Consider the following 17,605-nt stretch of genomic DNA (forward strand, 5'->3'; position numbering starts at 1 on the left):
ATATCTACATTTTTGAATATGTACATATCGATTTAAATATGCAGGTAGAATATCAGACAAAGACTTGGATGGATACAACACCCAAAATAACTTTCAGTTCAGTTTAAATTGAAATAGAAATCGAAGTTTGTTATTTAACTCAACATTTTAAAAATTCGAGAATAGATTTGTGTGTGTCTGTATTGCTCTCTACCCATTCATCCTCTAGTGATGGACTCCTGACTCTGATCTCTTCATTTTTAAGGGAGAAAATGGAGAACCAGCTGGAGAAGGAGGCCAGGTTCTGTCAGTTAATGGCCCACAGCTCTCACGACTCAGCCATTGATACAGATTCCCTGGAGTGGGAGACAGAGGTGGTGGAGTTTGAGAAAGACAGGGTAAAAGTAGCTTTTCTTTACTATCTCAGGGAAGGATTCGATAAGATGCTAGTCTCCCAGGTGCCTGTAGAGGGAGACATACTGCCAATGCTTGGTGACGTTGAAATACAATTGACCATTTACTGACATAGACTTTTTTGAATTTAAAGGAGGACATGGATTTGAAGGCACTTGGGTTTGATATTGCAGAGGGGGTAAATGATCCATATTTACCAGGGGATTGTGGAATATTTGTTACAAGGGTGGATAAAGGAAGTATTGCAGATGGAAGATTAAGGTGAGTCCTGCATAGCCCATGCTTATCCTTATTCTGCCATGTATGGTAACTGATTTTGTGTCTTAAATTTTTGCTGTTGTGTGTCCAGAGTGAATGATTGGTTGTTGAAGATAAACGACATCGACCTGACAAATAAGGACAGGAAGCAGGTGGTGAAAGCTGTGGTTAACGGTGGAGGATTGATCAACATGGTGGTACGAAGGAGAAAGTCTCTTGGAGGAAGGCTGGTCACTCCAGTTCATATTAACCTTGTGGGACATAAAGGTTGTATGATAATAATTGCTTGCTTTTTAATTGATTCAATATTTTTCATTAATGACTATTCTTTGTGATTCTTTGGAGAAATGTGACAGTGTTTTGTTTTGTCTTTTTTTCCAATTTTTGCCACCCTTCTTTTAATCACTCTTTTCTGTTTCTCAGACAGTGGAATCGGTCTTGAAAGTGGTGTCTTTGTTACTGCTGTTGTCCAGGGCAGTCCGGCAGCAAGGGAGGGTTCTCTTACCATTGGAGATAGACTTATAGCTGTGAGTCTACTTTTATGAAGTCCTCTTTTGTGACTTACAGCCTCTACATCCACCCTCCTCCAGTCCAGCAGTAGTTGTTGTAATCAAAGCCATTTCAATATGGACACTGTGACCCAGATAAAATGGAATATAGTAGTATTTTGACATGGCTGAAAAAAATGGGAAATTATCCTCTCTTGGTTTTAAAAGCATCCTTGGTTTTTACACTAATCAATTAGTTGCAGCAGAAATTTTCAGTAAGTTTAATCTTGCAGAGTGGAAAAAGTTACATATGTCCCAAAGAACCTTTATCTGCTTGCTATTTACCAGCATATGCATAGCAAGGGGAACTGATATGCCAGATGATAGCTCAGCTGCTACCACAGATAGCAATGGTTAAGTACAGATGATGTGCTAAGAGATCTTAATCACGGAAGACTATCATTTTATCATGTCCTTGTAGATGTTAATAACCCTGAGTGTATCAGGTTATGTATAACTTATTAAATGTGTCACACATATGTGTGCAAAGATGGTTCTGAGTGCTGAATCTGCAATGAAAAAGTCATAGGATGCCATTGACTTTCAATGACTAAACCCTGTGTCCCAGAGGTGGTGATGACTTGAGTTAAGGTTGAAGTGCACAGATTGTGCTGGGATGGTCCTTCAGACTGACACGTGCTGGCCTAGATTTCTATAGCTTCTCTGAATGCAGCAGAGTGAGACACATTTCAAGCCCTAGGCATTCCCATGTTGAAGCGATATATATCGCCTGTATGTGTTTATAGATATGCATCTATTCAAATAATGGTGGCATCCAAGACACAAAGATGTCTGACAGGGAAATCTAGAGGCTAACGCGTATTGCTTCGACGTTGCAGGAGCTGTCCTTATTTCCGTTGTCTATCTCTTTTCCCCAGATAAATGGCATTGCTCTGGATAACAAATCTGTGACAGAGTGTGAAGCCCTGTTGAGGAACTGCAGGGACTCTCTCAGCCTCTCGCTCATGAAGGTGAGCCTAAATAATCTGTCACTTTGAGACCTTTTTTTACTTAAGTTATATAAGATCTTCCTTTCTACTTTTGCTTGCCCTACATTGTAGTTTTGCAACTTCAACTTTGTGGTTAGTGAAAACTCATATCATCACTGTAAAGTCAATGCACCCTCATTCGAGTCAACATTTATGAACGCTGATGCTATATTTATTTGGAGGTTGACTCCTTGTCTGTCCTTCCCATAGTTCTTCCCTCACAGCACATCAGGCCAGAACATTTTTGAGAGTTTGCGTGAGTCATCAGAGAAGCCTAATGGGCGTATTCACCTGTCTGAGATTCACTCTCGGAACAGCCGCAACCTCAGACACAACAGCTCCACACAAACTGACATCTTTTGCCCGGATGTTAGTAACAACAGTGCCACCAACATCTCCGGGGATAGGTGTAAGGTCAGAGGTGACTCTGACGAGATCTACGGGGACATCTGCAAACCATTCTCAACAACATCTTTGCATGGTGCGAGTCTACGTCCGTCCTCTGACTTGGGGAGCGGCCGCTATGGCCCCAGTGCCTTTCAAGAGTGTTGTCCTTACACAAAGGCACCTTCCTCCTTGCCCTTTGACCCAGTCTCTGCCTCAGACTGCCTGCCAATGGAGACAGCCCAGGAGAGAAAACACAGTGGAGGAACGTGGCCAAAGATGATGGTGGGAAGCATGTCTGTTGCACCGGAAAATGCCAGTCCGGTCACAGTAGTAGCACCGCTCTCCATCTATAAATCGCCCAAACAGAGGAAATCCATCTTTGACCCGGATACTTTCAAACGCCCTGAAACCCCTTCCTCCAAGATGGAATACATGGCAGCCAATCAAATAGCAGCAGTAGCCGCAGCTGCCGCCACTGCGTCGCACTCCCCACAACCCTCAAAGACAGAGTCCCTTTCCTCGTCTTCTACTCCGACCCCTACCCCTCCGACCCCACCTACTCGGAGCGACTCCTTTAAGTTCAAACACAAACATCAAAGCAGTTCTGCCTCTGACTGCACAATCACTTCTGACAGCAAGGGGGAGGCTGCCATCTCCATGGCGGCAGCAGAGAGCAGAGAGAGGAGTGAAAGGGAAAGAGACAGGAATGGAAACCACTACTTCCTGGATGGAAAAGTCCTGACTTCAAGGAAGTCATGTGATGAAGACATTGGCCGCACTAGGGGCGAGGAGCCAGAGGTGAAGAGGCCGCGACCTAAATCTGCACCTGCCTTGCGACGAAGGATGACTCCACAGACCATCACTCTCCCCACCTTCCAGGTCAGTCCCTAGGTACATTGTTTTTTTTTTGTTTGTGCCAGAAACATTACTTTGCCTCTTTCTCTGAAAAACTAGGCTCCGTTTTGATCCATAGTCCTTTTAACACAGAGATATGAGGCATTGCAAAAGAGTTTGAACGCAGAGTGGAGTGGTATTTCAAATCATCCCAGGAGACCGAAATATCTATTTCATTATAAAATGTACAACCCCATTAGACTTGTGCCATTGGGACCTGCCTCTTAGCCAGGGTGTGAGTGATAAATAGTTCTGCACTGACAGAGCTGAGTCAGAGCCTGGGGCTCAGACAAGCATGCCCAACTACTTCTTCAGTTCTCAGAGTACCCAGAATATCACATCGGGGATAAATGTCCATTTTATTGTCATTGGATATTCATTCTGTCATTTTCCCTCTATGGTTCCTGTCCTCCGCAAAAGGTAGAGGATTTCTCATAAATGTGTAGTTCCCTATTTTTTTACCTGAGGGGAAACATTAATGTCTTCCTGTCATTCATCACAGAGCTATTCTAATGATGAACATTCACCAGAACCCAGGGACATGGTCCGTTCCTCCCCCAGTCGCTCCCACAGGCACAGTGTTGGCTTCGTCCCCACAGTCTACAATGGCACCCTACCTCCTAGTGAGTTTCTTAAATGCTTACATAACACACATTTACACTTGACATAATCCTTCAATAGTCCCCCTTATTGAAATGGGGACATATTGGGTTTCTCAGATTCAGCCCACCGGGGTCTGTCTCCTTGCCCTGCTGTGACAGCTGTGATGAGGAACCCTGTGTACACAGTGCGCAGTCATCGCGTTCATACCAGCAATTGTCCGTCAGTCGCCTCCCAGATCTGTCAGCAGCACACACACACCAGGTTATCTCTTCTCTGTGTTTGTTTTTTTATTGACTTTTATTAACACTGACAGCTTACATGGAGGGATTTTTATATTTCTAAGTGTGTCTGATGGAACTTCTGAAATGACTAATATTTCAAATGAGTTTGTTTCCCAAGGCTAAATCCACATAATTAAATTTAGTATGTGTTTGAAAATTGTTTCCTACTGTTGGTTTGACTTTATGTTTTGATTTAGCACGGCCCATCAATTTAATTAACTGTGAAATATCTCAAATGCTCAAATGATTGTGTAAGGATTGTATGCACAATTACGCTTCCTTGGGCTTCATTTTCTTCCTTTTGTGCAGCCCACAACACCAGGGTCGTCTCAGCCTGGATCTGAGCCAGCAGAAGCGGGGCGGCGAGTACTCTGAATCCTCATCCTCACGCAGCAGCCGAGCTTCACACGGTACAAACTCACTGCCCTCCAGCGCCCGGCTCGGTCAGTCCGACACGCACGCACACACACACACACATACACACACGCACACATGAAGGTCACACATTCAATGTCCCTGTCTCTTTTTGGACATGAAGTCACTGCATTCATTCCTGTATCGTCTCATCTCACTGTCAGGTTCGTCGAACAATCTCCAGTACCGAACAGAAAGAATTAAAATCCCTTCCACCCCACGATATCCCCGCTCAATGCTGGGGTCAGACAGAGGTATGGAACCCGCTAGAAATCTCAAACTTCATGCTTCACACTCAATAAGCAAGTATTAAAACACTTAAAAGCCTCTTTGATCAAACTAGAAAGCAATAGCTTTAGTTCTTGACATCATTTTTCTTAGCTGTTTCTAAGCACCTTAGGCCTGGTTTAACTTTGTCCAGCTGGACTGGATTGTAAGATCAGTATCTTAACAAAAGTTTGAAATTAACTTTTGCACTGTAGGCACAATGAAACCAAGAACAACTTTGAATTGCCTCGCTTCGCCAAGTAAATGGAGACATCACATCTTGCTTTAAGACATTGAAGGACCAATATCGAATCTCCCAACCCCCAGCTGCTGAGAACACAGTGTTATAATATGAGTGGAAGTAACTGTATTGGCATTGTTTTTTTGTTTTTTTTTTCTTCCTTGCACTTTTCAGACATTCTCATAAGACATAGACAGCAAACTGTCTGTCACCTTTAACACTAATATATTTGAAAAATTCATAAAGCTCAATATGTTTTGATTAATAGAACACTATTGTGAATGTTTTTACTGTTGTGTTAATATATGTTATTTTTAAGCCAGTATCATAATCAGCAGTCACTATGTATTTCAAAGGCTCCATGTTGCCCTCCTTATCTTCAAATCCAGGATCCCTCTCACACTCCGAGTGTAGCAGCCCAAGCCTCATCACCCCTCCGCAGTCGCCCCTTAACCTAGAGACTTCGTCGTTTGCCAGCAGCCAATCACAAGGATCCATTTCCACTTTGCCTCGGATCTCCGTCAGTCCTGTGCAAATTGGAGAACGCAGGAAAGATAGGTAAGACAAATATATATGACAGAAAAATTTAAAAAGGCCCCCAAAATACACTGCCTGTGCCTAAGATGCAACATTTGCATTATGCTAGAAACCGTCACTGTGCTTCATCAAAACTTTTAAATGATTTTGTTGGAAGTGAGTGACCATTTATTGCTGTTACCATGTTGTGACCGTCGCACCAAAGATTCTAATCGGTTATCCATTTGATCAGTGAAACTGTTATCAAAATTTCAATGGAAGACAAGGTTTACCAGATGGGAGAGTACAATTTTAGAGATTCCTTCAGACACCGGTACGATATAACCTACTTCTTCCTTCAGGGATCTTCCTACTAATTACAAAAAGCGTTGCCAAGCAACAGGTTTAGCGTTGTCAGAGCGATGAATTCCTCTCTGAAATTCAGATACAATATGTCTACCAATGTGTTCTAACTAACTGTCATTCTTCAAACCTTTTTTTTCATTTTGTATCACATAAATCATCAGTTATCATAGCATCTTTTAGTCTTTTGCCAACTCTGCTATTTTTACTCTGTGTGATATGTCTTCCATTGTCCTCTTTATCTTCCTCCGACCTTTTTACAACCTTCCACTTCCAGATCTCTTTACCGTAACCGATCTTTTCTGAGGATTCCTCTGGCTGCAAGGCCGAGGTTCTCCTCTCTCAGGAGCCTAAGGTTCGTTCTTTCTTACAGATGTCCCGACAAGGGAATGACCCCCACCCTGGCCTAAATTCACATCCCTATCATGCCTCACTTTTGTTGGACAGATAATGTGAAAGTGCAGAAAACCTCATGTGGTTTACATGCCCCATATGGAATGTAAAAATAAACTTTTTTTATTTGTTTATTTATTTTTTATCCTTCACATTCCCTAAGAACGCAGTTTACATTTTAATGCCACTAGTAGTATTTGCATGCTATGGTTTATGATTTATGCTTCTGATAAAATAGAACTTGTCCCTGATTGTCTACACTTGGTGAGCTTTGATGACTTGGTGCTATGTTTTTTTTGTCTGCGCTCATCTTTTTTGCCATGTCAAAAGACCCACTCAAATCCGAAATGCTGCATGCAGTGTCCATGGCCAATGAAAATGTCATGGCCAACATATGCATGTGTGCATTTTTGCCTCATGCCAAGTGACCCTTCAGTCCTGCAAATTGTATGTTTTGCAATGGTATTATTGCTCAGCCCCAGACTTCGGGCCTTACCTTGTTTGAACACCACACTGTTTGCTCCCCCGTCTTGCTGCTTATCCATTCCTTTTATCTACCTTTGTGGAAGTGTTTGTTATGTTGTACGAAGACATCCAAAGATAATCTTACTGTTCTTTTATATTGTGGCATCTCCAATGTATTTGCTTTCAGTCTGTTAAAATGTTGCATTTCAAAGCTCAGGTTTCTCAAGTCTATAACATATCCATTGAACTGCATCTGTAAGATGGGAAGAAACTGTGAGTCATCATAAATGGTCAATTAGATTGTCTGCAGTAACATTTAATTTGACACAACATATTTTTTATTAATTGGAGCAGATTTGATTATATATAATTACGGCGCATGCTGGGAAAGGAATTCAGGTCTGTAAATCAGCTGGTCAACAGAATAATTATTTCCCTTTCTTACAGCCGAGTATGTTAACTTCTTCCAGCTTTTCTGCAATTCTATTCATTCTTACATTTCCTTCCTTTCTACCAGGCCATACTTGGAGGAGCCACGCAACGTCATTGTACACAAAGGTGCAGAGCCTCTGGGGATCTCCATTGTCAGTGGCGAGAATGGCGGGATCTTTGTTTCAAAAGTTACTGGCGGTAGCATCGCCCACCAGGCAGGGTTGGAATATGGAGACCAGTTGCTGGAGGTACGAACGTGCTCTATTGAAAAATGCACAGTTTTCAATCAGTGTATCAGTGTCTTATCAAACAGAGCAGAGAAAATAAGGAGCAGCAATACCACTAAGGTGCTGACACGAACGCCCTTATTTGCCGTCCTTTGAATAATTCACTATAACTTACTATAATGAGTAGTCTTCTACTGCGCAGTTTCCAATCTGTCACATGCTTGCTCTAATCCAGGGAACATAAGAGTCTATATATGTTAAAAATCTATTATTAAATCTATCTATCTATTTTTCAAAACTTTAGAGACTAATGAAGGTGGTCATGAATATCTTCTTCAGTTGTAGAGAATAGCATCTCCTTGAACTGCTATCTATTTCTTATAGTTTACTATTGGCCCATTATTAATAATTTTGATCAAATATTTATAAAATGCTTTCCTCTAGCATTTCTGAGCTACCAAATTAGACTAAAGATAATTTTATGTGAATTATGTCTGTGGTTTCTTTCTAGATAATTTTGTACTGTTAAAGATGAGGGCATTGATGTAGAAAACATCTGTCAAGTCTCTCATATATCCTCCCCGCAAAAGATACTACTAACTGATGACTGCATTGCTCTTCTTTTGTCAGTATAACGGCATTAATCTGCGGAATGCTACGGAGCAGCAAGCTCGCCTCATAATTGGCCAGCAATGTGACACCATCACTATAATGGCCCAGTATAACCCGCACATGTATCAGCTGGGCAACCACTCGCGTTCCAGGTAACAAGATGTTTCTTTGGGGATTGGTTCTAGGTATTGAGTTTGCTCAGGTTCTTCTTCTCCTTTTGGCTTTCCCCTTCTGGGGTCACCACAGCAAACCTTCTCCATCTAACCCTATTCTCTGTATTCCCCTCTCTCACACCAGCTACCTTCATATGCTCTCTCATTACGTCCATAAATCTTCTCTTTGGTGTTCCTCAAGACCTCCTGCCTGGCAGCTCCAATTCCAGCATCCGTCGACCAATATATTCACTATCCTTCCTCTATACATGTCTGAACCATCTCAGTCTGGCTTCTCTGACCTTTGCTTCAAAACATCTAACATGTGCTTTTCCTCTGATAGACTCATTCCTGATCCTATCCATTCTCGTCACTCCCAAAGACAACTCATTCCAACCTGCTTGAACCATCTCTTCACCTCTTTTCCACACTCTCTGTTGCTCTGGACTGTTGACCCCAAGTACCTGAAATCCGCCAACTTCTTGATCTCCACTCCCTGCAGCCTCACTGTTCCACCTGGGGTCCTCTCCTTCACATACATATACTCTGTCTGTCTGCAACTAACCTTCATTCCTCTCCTTTCCAGCGCATACCTCCACCTCTTTAGATTTTCCTCAACCTGTTCCCTGCTCTCAAATTACAATGTCATCTGCAAACATCATGGTCCATGGTGATTCCTGTCTAACCTCATCTGTCAGCCTGTCCATCACAACTGCAAACAAGAAGGGGCTCAGAGTTGATCCCTGATGAAGTCCCACCTCTTGAACTTCTCTGTTACCCCAATAGCACATCGCACCACTGTCTATAGCTAGCATACATGTCCCGTACCAGTCTAACATACTTCTCTGCCACTCCAGATTTCCTCATGCAATACCAGAGTTCCTCTCTTGGCACCCTGTCATATGTTTTTTCCAGGTCTACAAAAACACAATGCAGCTCCCCCTGGCCTTCTTTGTACTTCTCTATTAGCAATCTCAAAGCAAATACTGCATTCTTTCTTGGCATGAAGCCATATTGTTGTTCACAAATGCTGACTTCTGCTCTGTCTAGTTTCTACTACTCTTTCCCACAACTTCATTGTATGGCTCATCAACTTTATCCCTCTATAGTTGATGGGATTCTGCTCTTCCCCCTTATTCTTAAAAATGGGCACCATCAAACTTGGTCCCCATTCTTCAGGCATCTTCTCATTCTCTTAAGATCCTGTTGAATAATCTAGTCAGAAACTCTACCACTGCCTCTCCTAGACACTTCTTCACCGCCACAGGTATATCATCAGGACCAACTGCCTTTCCACTCGTCATCCTCTGCAGTGGCTTCCTCACTTCACTTCACTAATCTCTGCTACTTTGTGGCCTACAATAGTAACCTCTTCTACCCTTGCCTCTCTCTCATTTTCCACATTTATCAGCTCTTCAAAGTACTCTTTCCATCTTCCCATCACTCTTTGATCATCTGTCAATACATTTCCCTCTTGATACTTAATCACTTGGACCTGCTGTTCATCCCCTCCATCTTTATCTCTCTGTTTCGCCAACTTGTATAGATCATTCTCTCCCTCCTTACTGTCCAACCTAGCATACAAGTCATCGAACGCCCTTTGTTTTGCCTTTTCTATCTCTATCTTTACCTTATTGAGTTTGCTCAGGCTATGAAGGTAATTGGGCAGTGCACCTTTTTTATCCCTTCACTTGCCAAGTCCGACAGACTGAGGGAATGTTACATATTGTTTCTATTACAAGTCAAACAACTGCTGGACAGAATATTTTTAATCTGGTATTAATGAAATGGCAGTTAAAGAGCTGTCATCACAGGATTGTATTTGATATGTCGATACAAATGACTACATTTGGGTTAAATGCATATCAACCTGTCATCTTTGATACTACCAACACTACATCCCGTGAGGAAAACTTTATCTCACCACAAAGTGGAGGGCTATTTACTGTTAGCTGGGGGGTAGAAAATTGCACTCCTAGGTCCTTTTTTTCCCCATTTTCAAAATGAAGCTAAAGGCCTATTTTAAAGATGGTAAGACATCTCGCTAGACTGCTAACATTTTGACAAACATTCTCAATCTTTGTCTAACATATCTTGGGGCAGAAAGAGTCTTCTTGTGCTTTTCTTTCTATTTTCGAGAAAAATGTTTTAATGATGTAACTTTTGACACCCAGGTCATACAGTCAATCCCGTCAGTAACTTGAAACAGTGAACTACTTTGTCTTTTTCTTTTCTATTTATTTATAACTGCAGCTCTCGTTTGGAGCCAGTCAGTACTCAGTCGACTCCTCAGGGGAGTGGAGCAGCCACCCCAGACAATCACTCCACTATCGATACACTCAGTGAACAGGATGAGGGTACACTCACTCCATCCTCCAAGCAGACCACACCCACTACCAGCCCTCGCAATTTAATCAGGTAAACCTACGCAGCCATTAAGAAACAGCTAAGCATAGATTACCAAAGAAAAGAAGAGTCTTTTTTTTTTTTTTTACTGACCCAATTTTCCACAGACTGCACTCCAATGGCACCAAGAAGGCAGGTGAGCCTCGGGTAGTGACAGTGCATAGACCAGGGGTGGAGGTGGGAGTGACACTCTGCGGGGGTAACCTGCGAGGTGTGTATATAGAGAATCTGGATGAGGACAGCCCTGCCAGAGGTGCTGAAGGGCTGCTTCCTGGGGACCTCATTTTGGAGGTATGGATTCATGTATTTCCTCTGATATCACTGTTTTTAAACATTTGGTTAAAAATGTATGTACTGCCAATTGCACTTGTTTTTAGTTTTATCCACTGCCCTTGTACTTTTTAATCTGATCTCATTTTTACTTGTTTCGAGTTTTATCTACTGCTTCCATACTGTCTTTAATTTAATCACATTTGCACCTGTTTTTAGTTTATCTACTGTTTTGTTTTTATTTGTACTGCCAATTGCACTTGTTTTTAGTTTTATCCACCCCCTTGTATTTTTTAATTTGATCTCATTTTTACTTGTTTCGAGTTTTATCTACTACTTCCGTATTGTCTTTAATTTAATCTCATTTTCACCTGCTTTTAGTTTATCTACTGTCTTTTAATTTGATCTAATTTTATTGTTGTGCTGTGCTCTGCTTTGCTTGTAAACTTGTCGACCCTAAAAATGAGACCTCAGTGGTCTTACAAGTATAAATAAAGGTTTGATGATATCGAACACACTTTATAACTCTTTATAACTAATAACATTTTCCGCAATGCTTTGGAGTCATACAAGACTGCAAAGAGGTGTGTGTGTGTGTGTGTGTGTGTGTGTGTGTGTGTGTGTGTGTGTGTGTGTGTGTGTGTGTGTGTGTGTGTGTGTGTGTGTGTGTGTGTGTGTGTGTGTGTGTGTGTGTGTGTGTGTGTGTGTGTGTGTGTGTGTGTGTGTGTGTGTGTGTGTGTGTGTGTGTGTGTGTGTGTGCGAGAAAATATACTTTCAGCATATTGAGTCTCATGACTGTGACAATGGTTTGTGAGATATCATTAGTTTGACCTCAAACGCTGATAAAAGGGCTGGCACTTTTTTTTCTGGTTGTCATTGTTCATTGATCTCTCCTGCCTGCGTTCTCTCAGTCCACATCACTGATCTACCAATAGCGTTGCAAACTCACAATAGACAATTCTTGGCATGATCCCAATTTGCTCTCAACCACAAAGAACCTGCAATATCAATTGCCATGGGCCTTTGTCGCAGAACATCATTCTATCCCTCAATCTTTCATCCTTTGTCGCTTTTGTCTCTGTGCACAATATTGATCAATATAGGAACACTTAAATACAGTTGAGATCGAAAGCAATGTACATTTTTTTTTAATAGACACAAATGATCTCACTTAAAGGTAAACACATAACATAATGTAAAGTTCACTAATTTTCTCTTGCACATTTTTTATCTTTCAGTATAATTTGGTGAATATGAAGAATAAGACAGCAGAAGAAGTGTATGTTGAAATGCTGAAGCCTGCTGAGACAGTTACATTCAAGGTGCAGCACCGGCCAGATGACTTCAACATACTCAAAGATGTTCCAGGAGATGGCTTTTATATTCGGTACCGTGACGTTATATTTGTACATCTTTCACACAGTACATTACTGAATGCTTATGTGGTACAACTCTGTAAAAGGACCACATTAATTTCCCGCAGCTGCCTCATCTCTGTCCATGCTGCTATATATAGACCCACCACTGGAGAGCCCCTCGGACAAGCAGGAATCTTTCTCATCTAACCAATTATGTCCCAGATCCTCTGTGTGAGTGTGACGATTCTAATCACACCACAAATTTAGGTTATCCAATCTCCTACACTTGGCCCATGTTAAATTTAGTGCTCATTTAGTGTTTTCCAGGTCATTAGAACTACATTATATGTGAATGGAAAAGGAAGATGTAAAATAGTTAGGTTTTATTGTTAGGAGTTGGCCGGGCCATGTTACAGCAGCTGCCACAGTCACTTGTCCTATAGGCAAGAGGGCCTGTGATGTCATCTGCAGTAAATACACACAGCCCGCCTGGCTGTCACAGATAGGCAGCACGGCAATGACTTACAAGGCCCCTGCACAACACCAGCAAGACCTATACTGTTGATAGATAAACCCTCTATGCTTCTTTTCTTACCCTCCCTCTATCTCCATGACTCTTTATCTTGTTCTTTTTTATACCTTTTCCTGTCCGATTCCTCGCCTCCTCTCACTTCATCAACTTTATGCTCCTTTGCTTCCCTCGCTCTGCCCAAGTCCTCATAACTGCACATTTATCTTTGTTTCTCTCCCACCAGAGCACTTTATGACCGGGTGGGGGAAGCCGAAAGGGACCTCAGTTTTAAGAAGGATGACATCCTGTACGTGGATGAGTCTTTACCAAAGGGCAGCTTTGGGACATGGATGGCCTGGCAGCTAGATGAGAACGCACAGCAGATCCAGAGGGGGCAGATCCCCAGCAAATACATGTGGGTAGAGAATGTGACGCACGCTTATGTGCTTGAATTTTTAAGCCGGTGGACATTTTGTAACAGGTGTGACAACAGCCCATATCCTACTGCTTCAGTGTTGGAGTTAAATGTGGACGTACTCCTTTTATATTAGAGTGTTATCTGACATTTCCGTGCATTTTGTTTTGATCGTTTGGGTTATTTTGTGTTAAAGCTTTGGTAAACATGTGCTAATGTTTAGTATAGATACATTTTTAAAAACTAGCTAAAATACCCAGTAAGCATCAAATCTCTGTAAATGTAAAGTGTTCTGTTTTTGTACATAGATGCTCTCAAAGCCTCTTCATCACAATATTTTTTTTTCATTCAATGTAGGATGGACCAAGAGTTTTACCGCAGACACAGTGTAACCGAAATGAAGGAAGACTCCAGCAAGACACTCTCCGCAGCAGCTCGCAGATCGTTCTTCAGGAGGAAACAAAAACACAAACGTAGCAGCTCCAAAGAAAGTAAAGAAATGGTGGCCCTGGATGCTATTAGCACAGACTCCATCCCCTTCCTTGAAGGTAAAGAGAGAGAGGTGCCAGGTGGTTCAAAATATCAAAGAATTGGATGCTATGGTTGGAGATTCATTAATTTCTTTTTTTTTTTTTGTTCCTTGTGACAGACTGTGTCAGTTTGGCGTACCAGAGAGTCCAGAAGGTGGAATGCACCTCTCCTCGACCAGTACTTGTCCTTGGGCCACTGACTGACCCCGTCAAAGAGATGTTAGTGAAAGAGTCTCCGGGCAAGTTCTGCAGATGTGTGCTGGGTGAGTTCATATGTTTGATAGCCCTAGCAATGTTGAGAATTGAAATCGCAAATTTTGATTCTAGATGTCCAGATATCAATTCAAAATATTCACATATGTGGCCCAGCGTTATCTTACTTCCTATCTGTAATGTATTTGAATCCTGAAATCAAAAAATAACAATGAATTATTTTATTCCTCACACATTCCTCCACATTCAGAATTTCTGTTGAAGCATATGTTTCTGACTTCTAATTTGTCATCTTCTTTTGTTTCCAAATTCCCTATTAGCTATTTTTCTATTTTAACATGTCAAAATTCAGTAGATTAGTAAAACAGTAAATTAGTCAGAGTTTATAGGGACATGGATTTGAAATCCTGGAAAAAAAAGAAGAAATAATCATTTTGAAAAAAGTAATTATATACTATTAAGGGCAGGATAATTTTTGCTGTGTCAGTTTTCTTGAGTTTGATCATTTCTAAGTGTATTAAAGAGTCTCCTCTTTGCCAAAATGTTTGTCCTCTGTATCTGGCACATAATTTTCCATATCTAAGCAGATCTTGTGATATATTAGTACAAGGAGAAAAAGTACCTTTGAATATTGCAATACAATTTTTTTTCTTAGAGCGCCCTGGCATATGTGGATTTTTTTTTTTGGAGGACTGCTATTAATTTTGAATGATTTATGTCCTTTGCACTGGAACTTCATACAATGGCTTATTTTCGTCATTATTCTGACCTCTCTTCTGCTACTGCAGAGGTGATGAAGGCATCCCAGCAAGCTATTGAACGGGGTGTCAAAGACTGCCTCTTCATTGACTACAAGCGTAGGAGTGGCCATTTTGATGTGACCACTGTTGCTTCTATAAGGGAAATAACAGAGAAGGTATTGATATGTTAGATATTGACCAAGGGGCAATAACTCTTGCATTCAATCTATTTGATGTTTTTTTATCTGCTGATATGATTGATATCGCTTTCTATTTTGGACACAGGGTTGTCACTGCTTGCTTGACATTGCACCGTATGCCATTGAAAGGCTCCACAGTGTTCACATCTATCCAATTGTTGTTTTTGTCCGCTACAAAAATGCAAAGCAGATCAAGTGAGTATAATTATGTTAAAAAATAAAACAAACAAACAAAAGAAAAAAACGCAAAATAATTACTTCTTATATGCATTACTGGATTCTGTCTTGGAAGGGCTGCACAAATGTGAATAAGATGGAGAGGATGTTATGATGCAAGGGTATTTCACTCGTGTGTGTGTGTGTGTGTGTGTGTGTGTGTGTGTGTGTGTGTGTGTGTGTGTGTGTGTGTGTGTGTGTGTGTGTGTGTGTGTGTGTGTGTGTGTGTGTGTGTGTGTGTGTGTGTGTGTGTGTGTGTGTGTGTGTGTGTGTGTGTGTGTGTGTGTGTGTGTGTGTGTGTGTGTGTGTGTGTGTGTGTGTGTGTGTGTGTGTGTGTGTGTGTGTGTGTGTGTGTGTAAGCCTTCACACTCATACCATGAAGCCTTGGAAGCATTTGTCAAAGCACCCTTCTCTACCAAACACACTTGCATAATCCCCAACAGCTGGTGAAACAAGCTTTTTTTTTTTTTTTTTATACCCTTAAATAAGGGCTGACTCTGCCAATGCTGTACAACCTCTTCACAGAGTACTTGTTGTTCACTGAATGCATTGGCCAGAAATAATTTTCCAGATATTTTAAATTACAGGCTCATTATTATAAATGTGCAAAAGCAACCCAAAAGGAGGAGGTTAAATAGAATATTTTATCAGACCTTGCAGCATGATAAAATATAAAACAGCATTTATGCCTTCAGGCTCTGCAAGTAATGACTTGTCACCTTTTTGCAGAGAACAGAGAGACCCTATGTATCTGCGGGACAAAGTATCTCAAAAACATTCCAAGGAGCAGTTTGAAAGTGCACAGAAGATAGAGCAGGAGTACAGCAAATTCTTCACAGGTATGTATTCAGCCAAAATACAAGACGGACAGAACTTTCCCACATATTCTTGAGAGAAAGCTCTTGTTCCATGTGCAACTTCACCAAATACATTCTGAGGATACATTTAGAGCATACAGCATTTAAATTATATCCTTTCTCCTTTTTATTTTATTTTTTTTTCCCGAATATTCCAACAAATAAATCCTTCATTTTATTATTCCCTTCATTTTAATATTGTATCTAATTCGCACTTTGCAAATGGCATTTAGGCTATAAATACATATAAGCTGGGTAATTGCAAGGGTTCACTCAAAGACATGCCATGCACTCTAATGCCAGGAGTTATTTATTAATGCCTATTAATGAACATTTGGAGCTGTCCTCTTGGAGTTTGATTGTACAAAATTAAACAGGGCCATAAGCCTCAGGCATTACACACGCATTTTTTTTTTTTAAATTTGTGTATTTTCATTGCCCTGCAATAATTTCCCAGCCTGGGGTCAATCTGGGGTATCTCTCTTTGCTAAATATTCACTGTGTTTAACACTTCTTTTCTCTGTAGGTATTGTCCAAGGTGGCACCTTCCCTTACATTTGCACTCAGATCATGACTATAGTTGATCAAGAACAAAGCAAAGTCCTGTGGACTCCACTTGGCTGCCCCTAGAGGAAACAGGGAGGCACTCCAGCAGCCTGCGGATTTCATCTCCATTCCCAAACACTAATTAACCCTTTCACACTAGACTATTAGGTACACTACAGTGAACTAATTATGTAAATTATTAATATTTTTTTATTTTGTCTTTGTTATGATCTACTCTGTTGAAACTCCGGAGCGGGCAAATAGCACTGGATATCCACATTAATGTTCATTCAGTCTTCCCTGAGGATTTCTTTTGGTTTATTTGTAATGCTGCATTGTATGCGTCCGTTTACAGTCAAAAGACAAGTTTAACCATTGATGTTCACCTTTTGCTTGAATGTGTGCCCCTTCCCTGCATAAACCAACCTCAACACTAATGAAGTTCAGCAACCCTTCCCCCCCACCCCCATTTACTGAAAGACATTGTGGTTTCTCTACAATTATGCACCAATTTGAAGATGACTGACAAATAATTATGTGTATTATTTTTGTGTGTGTGTGTGTGTGTGTGTGTGAGACTGAAAAAGAAAACATTGAGACTGTTGTTCAAAATTTTAATGAGAATTTTAGCAGATGAATTATGGTTGTTGGTTAGAATAAACTGTTATAAAATGTTATAGAAAAGGAATGCCAGGATCAATCTTCATGTTCCTAGTGGTGTTTCAACACAGACCTCTGAATTATGTAGCTGTGGTCTTACTGAACTTGACTGCCAGCAGTGACAACCATCAAAACTCAACACGTTGATGTTTGCTCTATGCATTGTGTTTCTACAGTAGCTGGGTTTGTGGACAGTTAATGGGCCTTTCGGAAGTGCCTTCGGAGACGACGCATGATCTAAAACTAGC

General features: G+C 41.1%; 1 protein-coding gene across 4 annotated transcripts in view; it reads left to right on the forward strand.

The window, feature by feature from the left end:
- The window catches only part of dlg5a (discs, large homolog 5a (Drosophila)), a 36,566-nt gene extending 19,412 nt beyond the window's left edge, over positions 1-17,154 (forward strand). Inside the window, exons 11-35 of one of the 4 annotated variants that reach the window (XM_086171001.1) lie at positions 245-377; positions 527-654; positions 743-918; positions 1,075-1,178; positions 2,078-2,170; positions 2,399-3,454; position 3,702; positions 3,937-4,092; positions 4,189-4,333; positions 4,663-4,796; positions 4,932-5,021; positions 5,665-5,833; positions 6,432-6,509; positions 7,530-7,692; positions 8,302-8,435; positions 10,689-10,853; positions 10,949-11,132; positions 12,350-12,498; positions 13,225-13,395; positions 13,753-13,943; positions 14,045-14,188; positions 14,927-15,054; positions 15,164-15,273; positions 16,024-16,133; positions 16,678-17,154. In XM_086171001.1, coding sequence (XP_086027127.1) covers positions 245-377; positions 527-654; positions 743-918; positions 1,075-1,178; positions 2,078-2,170; positions 2,399-3,454; position 3,702; positions 3,937-4,092; positions 4,189-4,333; positions 4,663-4,796; positions 4,932-5,021; positions 5,665-5,833; positions 6,432-6,509; positions 7,530-7,692; positions 8,302-8,435; positions 10,689-10,853; positions 10,949-11,132; positions 12,350-12,498; positions 13,225-13,395; positions 13,753-13,943; positions 14,045-14,188; positions 14,927-15,054; positions 15,164-15,273; positions 16,024-16,133; positions 16,678-16,781 — 4,216 coding nt within the window. In that variant the 3' untranslated portion in view covers positions 16,782-17,154. The remainder of the gene's footprint in view (positions 1-244; positions 378-526; positions 655-742; positions 919-1,074; positions 1,179-2,077; positions 2,171-2,398; positions 3,455-3,701; positions 3,703-3,936; positions 4,093-4,188; positions 4,334-4,662; positions 4,797-4,931; positions 5,022-5,664; positions 5,834-6,431; positions 6,510-7,529; positions 7,693-8,301; positions 8,436-10,688; positions 10,854-10,948; positions 11,133-12,349; positions 12,499-13,224; positions 13,396-13,752; positions 13,944-14,044; positions 14,189-14,926; positions 15,055-15,163; positions 15,274-16,023; positions 16,134-16,677) is intronic. The other 3 variants (XM_086170973.1, XM_086170983.1, XM_086170992.1) reach the window with 3 other exon arrangements.
- The last annotated feature ends 451 nt before the right edge of the window (positions 17,155-17,605 follow it).

Source organism: Fistularia commersonii, chromosome 2 (assembly GCF_037954325.1).
Source record: "Fistularia commersonii isolate RoL2024-O1a breed Wild chromosome 2, RoL_Fcom_v1.0, whole genome shotgun sequence".
NCBI lineage: Eukaryota > Metazoa > Chordata > Actinopteri > Syngnathiformes > Fistulariidae > Fistularia > Fistularia commersonii.